Below are 8,825 nucleotides of genomic sequence, written 5' to 3'. Positions count from 1 at the left end.
CACGGGAGTATCCTTCCACAGTGATCAGTACTCACTCTATGTCACAGTAGTATCCTTCCACAGTGATCAGTACTCACTCTGCGTCACAGTAGTATCCTTCCACAGTGATCAGTACTCACTCTGCGTCACAGTAGTAACCTTCCACAGTAATCAGTACTCACTCTGCGTCACAGTAGTATCCTTCCACAGTGATCAGTACTCACTCTGCGTCACAGTAGTATCCTTCCACAGTGATCAGTACCAGGTCACAGTATGGACAGTGATCAGTACTCACTCTATGTCACAGTAGTATCCTTCCACAGTGATCAGTACTCATTCTGCGTCACAGGAGTATCCTTCCACAGTGATCAGTACTCACTCTGCGTCACAGTAGTATCCTTCCACAGTGATCAGTACTCACTCTGCGTCACAGTAGTATCCTTCCACAGTGATCAGTACTCACTCTATGCCACAGTAGTATCCTACTACAGTGATCAATACTCACTCTATGCCGTGTTAGTATCCTTCCGCAATGATCAGTACCACATCACAGTATGGACAGTGATCGGTACTCACTCTCTGTCACAGTAGTATCTTTCCGCAGTGATCAGTACCACGTCACAGTAGTATCCTTCCACAGTGATCAGTACTCACTCTATGCCACAGTAGTATCCTACTACAGTGATCAATACTCACTCTATGCCACAGTAGTATCCTACTACAGTGATCAGTACTCACTCTGCGTCACGGGAGTATCCTTCCACAGTGATCAGTACTCACTCTGCGTCACAGTAGTATCCTTCCACATTGATCAGTACTCACTCTCCGTCACAGTAGTATCCTTCCGCAGTGATCAGTAATCACTCTATGCCGTGGTAGTATCCTTCCGCAGTGATCAGTACTCACTCTGCGTCACAGTAGTATCCTTCCACAGTGATCAGTACTCACTCTGCGCCACGGGAGTATGCTTCCACATTGATCAGTACTCACTCTATGTCTCAGTAGTATCCTTCCACAGTGATCAGTACTCACTCTGCTTCACGGTAGTATCCTTCCGCAGTGATCAGTGCTCACTCTGCGTCACAGTAGTATCCTTCCACAGTGATCAGTACTCACTCTGCGTCACAGTAGTATCCTTCCACAGTGATCAGTACTCACTCTGCGTCACAGTAGTATCCTTCCGCAGTGATCAGTAATCACTCTATGCCGTGGTAGTATCCTTCCGCAGTGATCAGTACTCACTCTGCGTCACGGGAGTATCCTTCCACAGTGATCAGTACTCACTCTGCGTCACGGGAGTATCCTTCCACAGTGATCAGTGCTCACTCTATGCCACAGTAGTATCTTTCCGCAGTGATCAGTACCACGTCACAGTAGTATCCTTCCACAGTGATCAGTACTCACTCTGCGTCACAGTAGTATCCTTCCACAGTGATCAGTACTCACTCTGCGTCACAGTAGTATCCTTCCACAGTGATCAGTACTCACTCTATGCCACAGTAGTATCCTACTACAGTGATCAATACTCAGTCTGCCTCACGGGAGTATCCTTCCACAGTGATCAGTACTCACTCTGCGTCACAGTAGTATCCTTCCACAGTGATCAATACTCACTCTGCGTCACAGGAGTATCCTTCCACAGTGATCAGTACTCACTCTGCGTCACAGTAGTATCCTTCCACATTGATCAGTACTCACTCTGCGTCACAGTAGTATCCTTCCACAGTGATCAGTACTCACTCTATGCCACAGTAGTATCCTACTACAGTGATCAATACTCACTCTGCGTCACGGGAGTATCCTTCCACAGTGATCAGTACTCACTCTGTGTCACAGTAGTATCCTTCCACAGTGATCAATACTCACTCTGCGTCACGGAGTATCCTTCCACAGTGATCAGTACTCACTCTGTGCCATGGTAGTATCCTTCCGCAATGATCAGTACCACATCACAGTATGGACAGTGATCAGTACTCACTCTCTGTCACAGTAGTATCCTTCCGCAGTGATCAGTACTCACTCTGCGTCATGGGACTATCCTTCCACAGTGATCAGTACTCACTCTGCGTCACGGGAGTATCCTTCCACAGTGATCAGTACTCACTCTGCGTCACAGGAGTATCCTTCCACAGTGATCAGTACTCACTCTGCGTCACAGTAGTATCCTTCCACAGTGATCAGTACTCACTCTATGCCACAGTAGTATCCTACTACAGTGATCAATACTCACTCTGCGTCACGGGAGTATCCTTCCACAGTGATCAGTACTCACTCTGCGTCACAGTAGTATCCTTCCACAGTGATCAATACTCACTCTGCGTCACGGGAGTATCCTTCCACAGTGATCAGTATCACTCTGCGTCACAGTAGTATCCTTCCACATTGATCAGTACTCACTCTGCGTCACAGTAGTATCCTTCCACAGTGATCAGTACTCACTCTATGCCACAGTAGTATCCTACTACAGTGATCAATACTCACTCTGCGTCACAGGAGTATCCTTCCACAGTGATCAGTACTCACTCTGCGTCACAGTAGTATCCTTCCACAGTGATCAATACTCACTCTGCGTCACAGGAGTATCCTTCCACAGTGATCAGTACTCACTCTGTGCCATGGTAGTATCCTTCCGCAATGATCAGTACCACATCACAGTATGGACAGTGATCAGTACTCACTCTCTGTCACAGTAGTATCCTTCCGCAGTGATCAGTACTCACTCTGCGTCACGGGAGTATCCTTCCACAGTGATCAGTACTCACTCTATGTCACAGTAGTATCCTTCCACAGTGATCAGTACTCACTCTGCGTCACAGTAGTTTCCTTCCACAGTGATCAGTACTCACTCTGTGTCACAGTAGTATCCTTCCACAGTGATCAGTACTCACTCTATACCGTGGTAGTATCCTTCCGCAGTGATCAGTACTCACTCTGCATTACAGTAGTATCCTGCCACAGTGATCAGTACTCACTCTGCGTCACAGTAGTATCCTTCCACATTGATCAGTACTCACTCTGCATCACAGTAGTATCCTTCCGCAGTGATCAGTAATCACTCTATGCCGTGGTAGTATCCTTCCGCAATGATCAGTACCACGTCACAGTATGGACAGTGATCAGTACTCATTCTCTGTCACAGTAGTATCCTTCCGCAGTCATCAGTACTCACTCTGCGTCACAGTAGTATCCTTCCACAGTGATCAGTACTCACTCTATGTCACAGTAGTATCGTTCCGCAGTGATCAGTACTCACTCTGCGTTACAGTAGTATACTTCCACAGTGATCAGTACTCACTCTGCGTCACAGTAGTATCCTTCTACAGTGATCAGTACTCATTCTATGTCACAGGAGTATGCTTCCACAGTGATCAGTACTCACTCTGCGTCACAGGAGTATCCTTCCACAGTGATCAGTACTCACTCTGCATCACGGGAGTATCCTTACACAGTGATCAGTGCTCACTCTATGTCACAGTAGTATCCTTCCACAGTGATCAGTACTCACTCTATGTTACAGTAGTATCCTTCCACAGTGATCAGTACTCACTCTGCGTCACAGTAGTATCCTTCCACAGTGATCAGTACTAACTCTATGTCACAGTAGTATCCTTCCACAGTGATCAGTAGTCACTCCATGCCATGGTAATATCCTTCCACAGTGATCAATACTCACTCCATGCCGTGGTAGTATCCTTCCACAGTGATCAGTACTCACTCTATGCCGTGGTAGTATCCTTCCACAGTGATTAATACTCACTCTGTCACAGTAGTATCCTTCCGCAGTGATCAGTACCACGTCACAGTAGTATCCTTCCACAGTGATTAATACTCACTCTGTCACAGTAGTATCCTTCCACAGTGATCAGTACTCACTCTGCGTCACAGTAGTATCCATCCACAGTGATCAGTACTCACTCTGCGTCACGGTAGTATCCTTCCACAGTGATCAGTACTCACTCTGCATCATAGTAGTATCCTTCCACAGTGATCAGTACTCACTCTATGCCGTGGTAGTATCCTTCCACAGTGATCAGTACTCACTCTGCGTCACAGTAGTATCCATCCACAGTGATCAGTACTCACTCTGCGTCACGGTAGTATCCTTCCACAGTGATCAGTACTCACTCTGCATCACAGTAGTATCCTTCCACAGTGATCAGTACTCACTCTATGTCACAGTAGTATCCTTCCGCAGTGATCAGTACTCACTCTGCGTTACAGTAGTATCATTCCACAGTGATCAGTACTCACTCTGCGTCACAGTAGTATCCTTCTACAGTGATCAGTACTCACTCTATGTCACAGTAGTATCCTTCCACAGTGATCAGTACTCACTCTGCGTCACAGTAGTATCCTTCGACAGTGATCAGTACTCACTCTATGTCACAGTAGTATTCTTCTGCAGTGATCAGTTCTCACTCTGCTTCACAGTAGTATCCTTCCACAGTGATCAATACTCACTCTATGCCGTTTTAGTATCCTTCAGCAATGATCAGTACCACGTCACAGTGGTATCTTTCCACAGTGATCAGTACCACGTCATAGTAGTATCCTTCCGCAGTGATCAGTACTCACTCTGCGTTACAGTAGTATCATTCCACAGTGATCAGTACTCACTCTGCGTCACAGTAGTATCCTTCTACAGTGATCATTACTCACTCTATGTCACAGTAGTATCCTTCCACAGTGATCAGTACTCACTCTGCGTCACAGTAGTATCCTTCGACAGTGATCAGTACTCACTCTATGTCACAGTAGTATTCTTCTGCAGTGATCAGTTCTCACTCTGCTTCACAGTAGTATCCTTCCACAGTGATCAATACTCACTCTATGCCGTTTTAGTATCCTTCAGCAATGATCAGTACCACGTCACAGTGGTATCTTTCCACAGTGATCAGTACCACGTCATAGTAGTATCCTTCCGCAGTGATCAGTACTCACTCTGCGTCACAGTAGTATCCTTCCACAGTGATCAGTACTCACTCTATGTCATAGCAGTATCCTTCCACAGTGATCAGTACTCACTCTATGTCACAGTAGTAACCTTCCACAGTGATCAGTACTCACTCTGCGTCACAGTAGTATCCTTCCTTCCGCAGTGATCAGTACTCACTCTATGTCACAGTAGTATCCTTCCACAGTGATCAGTACTCACTCTGCGTCACAGTAGTATCCTTTTGCAGTGATCAGTACTCACTTTGCGTCACAGTAGTATCCTTCCATAGGGATCAGTACTCACTCTAAGTCACAGTAGTATCCTTCCACAGTGATCAATACTCACTCTGCGTCACAGTAGTATCCTTCCGCAGTGATCAGTACTCACTCTATGTCACAGTAGTATCCTTCCACAGTGATCCCACAGTGATCAGTACTCACTCTGCATCATAGTAGTATCCTTCCACAGTGATCAGTACTCACTCTATGCCATGGTAGTATCCTTCCACAGTGATCAGTACTCACTCTGCGTCACAGTAGTATCCATCCACAGTGATCAGTACTCACTCTGCGTCACGGTAGTATCCTTCCACAGTGATCAGTACTCACTCTGCATCACAGTAGTATCCTTCCACAGTGATCAGTACTCACTCTATGTCACAGTAGTATCCTTCCGCAGTGATCAGTACTCACTCTGCGTTACAGTAGTATCATTCCACAGTGATCAGTACTCACTCTGCGTCACAGTAGTATCCTTCTACAGTGATCAGTACTCACTCTATGTCACAGTAGTATCCTTCCACAGTGATCAGTACTCACTCTGCGTCACAGTAGTATCCTTCCACAGTGATCAGTACTCACTCTATGTCACAGTAGTATTCTTCCGCAGTGATCAGTTCTCACTCTGCTTCACAGTAGTATCCTTCCACAGTGATCAATACTCACTCTATGCCGTTTTAGTATCCTTCAGCAATGATCAGTACCACGTCACAGTGGTATCTTTCCGCAGTGATCAGTACCACGTCATAGTAGTATCCTTCCGCAGTGATCAGTACTCACTCTGCGTCACAGTAGTATCCTTCCACAGTGATCAGTACTCACTCTATGTCATAGCAGTATCCTTCCACAGTGATCAGTACTCACTCTATGTCACAGTAGTAACCTTCCACAGTGATCAGTACTCACTCTGCGTCACAGTAGTATCCTTCCTTCCGCAGTGATCAGTACTCGCTCTATGTCACAGTAGTATCCTTCCACAGTGATCAGTACTCACTCTGCGTCACAGTAGTATCCTTTTGCAGTGATCAGTACTCACTTTGCGTCACAGTAGTATCCTTCCACAGGGATCAGTACTCACTCTAAGTCACAGTAGTATCCTTCCACAGTGATCAGTACTCACTCTGCGTCACAGTAGTATCCTTCCGCAGTGATCAGTACTCACTCTATGTCACAGTAGTATCCTTCCACAGTGATCCCACAGTGATCAGTACTCACTCTGCGTCACAGTAGTATCCTTCCACAGTGATCAATACTCACTCTATGCCATGGTAGTATCCTTCCGCAATGATCAGTACCACATCACAGTAGTATCCTTCCGCAGTGATCAGTCCCATGTCACAGTAGTATCCTTCCGCAGTGATCAGTACTCACTCTATGTCACAGTAGTATTCTTCCGCAGTGATCAGTACTCACTCTGCATCACAGTAGTATCCTTCCACAGTGATCAGTACTCACTCTATGTCACAGCAGCATCCGTCCACAGTGATCAGTACTCACTCTATGTCACAGTAGTATCCTTCCGCAGTGATCAGTACTCACTCTGCGTCACAGTAGTGTCCTTCCGCAGTGATCAGTACTCACTCTGCGTCACAGTAGTATCCTTCCGCAGTGATCAGTACTCACTCTGCGTCACAGTAGTATGATTCCGCAGTGATCAGTACTCACTCTGCATCACAGTAGTATGCTTTCGCAGTGATCAGTACTCACTCTATGTCACAGCAGTATCCTTGCACAGTGATCAGTGCTCACTCTATGTCACAGTAGTATCCTTCCACAGTGATCAGTCATCACTCTGCATCACAGTAGTATCCTTCTGCAGTGATCGGTACTCACTCTATGTCACAGCAGTATCCTTGCACAGTGATCAGTGCTCACTCTATGTCACAGTAGTATCCTTCCACAGTGATCAGTCATCACTCTGCATCACAGTAGTATCCTTCCGCAGTGATCGGTACTCACTCTGCGTCACAGTAGTATCCTTCCACAGTAATCAGTACTCACTCTGCGTCACAGTAGTATCCTTCCACAGTGACCAATACTCACTCAATGCCGTGGTAGTATCCTTCCGCAATGATCAGTACCACATCACAGTAGTATCCTTCCGCAGTGATCAGTACCATGTCACAGTAGTATCCTTCCGCAGTGATCAGTACTCACTCTATGTCACAGTACTATTCTTCCGCAGTGATCAGTACTCACTCTATGTCACAGTAGTATCCTTCCACAGTGATCAGTACTCACTCTATGTCACAGCAGTATCCTTCCAAAGTGATCAGTACTCACTCTATGTCACAGTAGTGTCCTTCCGCAGTGATCAGTACTCACTCTGCGTCACAGTAGTATCCTTCCACAGTGATCAGTACTCACTATATGTCATAGCAGTATCCTTCCACAGTGATCAGTACTCACTCTATGTCACAGTAGTATCCTTCCACAGTGATCAGTACTCACTCTGCGTCATAGTAGTATCCTTCCTTCCGCAGTGATCAGTACTCACTCTATGTCACAGTAGTATCCTTCCACAGTGATCAGTACTCACTCTGCGTCACAGTAGTATCTTTTTGCAGTGATCAGTACTCACTCTAAGTCACAGTAGTATCCTTCCACAGTGATCAGTACTCACTCTAAGTCACAGTAGTATCCTTCCACAGTGATCAGTACTCACTCTGCGTCACAGTAGTATCCTTCCGCAGTGATCAGTACTCACTCTATGTCACAGTAGTATCCTTCCACAGTGATCCCACAGTGATCAGTACTCACTCTGCGTCACAGTAGTATCCTTCCACAGTGATCAATACTCACTCTATGCCGTGGTAGTATCCTTCCGCAATGATCAGTACCACATCACAGTAGTATCCTTCCGCAGTGATCAGTCCCATGTCACAGTAGTATCCTTCCGCAGCGATCAGTACTCACTCTATGTCACAGTAGTATACTTCTGCAGTGATCAGTACTCACTCTGCATCACAGTGTTATTCTTCCACAATGATCAGTACTCACTCTATGTCACAGCAGTATCCTTCCACAGTGATCAGTACTCACTCTATGTCACAGTAGTATCCTTCCGCAGTGATCAGTACTCACTCTGCGTCACAGTAGTGTCCTTCCGCAGTGATCAGTACTCACTCTGCGTCACAGTAGTATCCTTCCGCAGTGATCAGTACTCACTCTGCGTCACAGTAGTATGCTTTCGCAGTGATCAATACTCACTCTATGCCACAGTAATATCCTTCTGCAGTGATCGGTACTCACTCTATGTCACAGCAGTATTCTTGCACAGTGATCAGTGCTCACTCTATGTCACAGTAGTATCCTTCCACAGTGATCAGTCATCACTCTGTATCACAGTAGTATCCTTCCGCAGTGATCGGTACTCACTCTGCGTCACAGTAGTATCCTTCCACAGTAATCAGTACTCACTCTGCGTCACAGTAGTATCCTTCCACAGTGACCAATACTCACTCTATGCCGTGGTAGTATCCTTCCGCCATGATCAATACCACATCACAGTGGTATCCTTCCGCAGTGATCAGTACCATGTCACAGTAGTATCCTTCCACAGTGATCAGTACTCACTCTATGTCACAGTACTATTCTTCCGCAGTGATCAGTACTCACTCTATGTCACAGTA

General features: G+C 46.1%; 1 protein-coding gene across 1 annotated transcript; it reads left to right on the top strand.

Annotated features, from left to right (window-relative positions):
- Window positions 1-252: 252 nt before the first annotated feature.
- LOC138288396 (dynein heavy chain) lies at window positions 253-7,679 on the top strand. Its single transcript, XM_069229957.1, has 3 exons — window positions 253-547; window positions 4,456-4,947; window positions 6,913-7,679. The coding sequence occupies exons 1-3, from the start codon at window positions 253-255 to the stop codon at window positions 7,677-7,679; spliced, it is 1,554 nt and encodes a 517-aa protein (XP_069086058.1).
- Window positions 7,680-8,825: the final 1,146 nt, after the last annotated feature.

Source organism: Pleurodeles waltl, chromosome 4_1 (genome assembly GCF_031143425.1).
Source record: "Pleurodeles waltl isolate 20211129_DDA chromosome 4_1, aPleWal1.hap1.20221129, whole genome shotgun sequence".
NCBI classification, from domain to species: Eukaryota; Metazoa; Chordata; class Amphibia; order Caudata; family Salamandridae; genus Pleurodeles; species Pleurodeles waltl.
The sequence above is the reverse complement of the archived record's forward strand: the minus strand, read 5'-3'. Positions and strand labels throughout refer to the sequence as shown.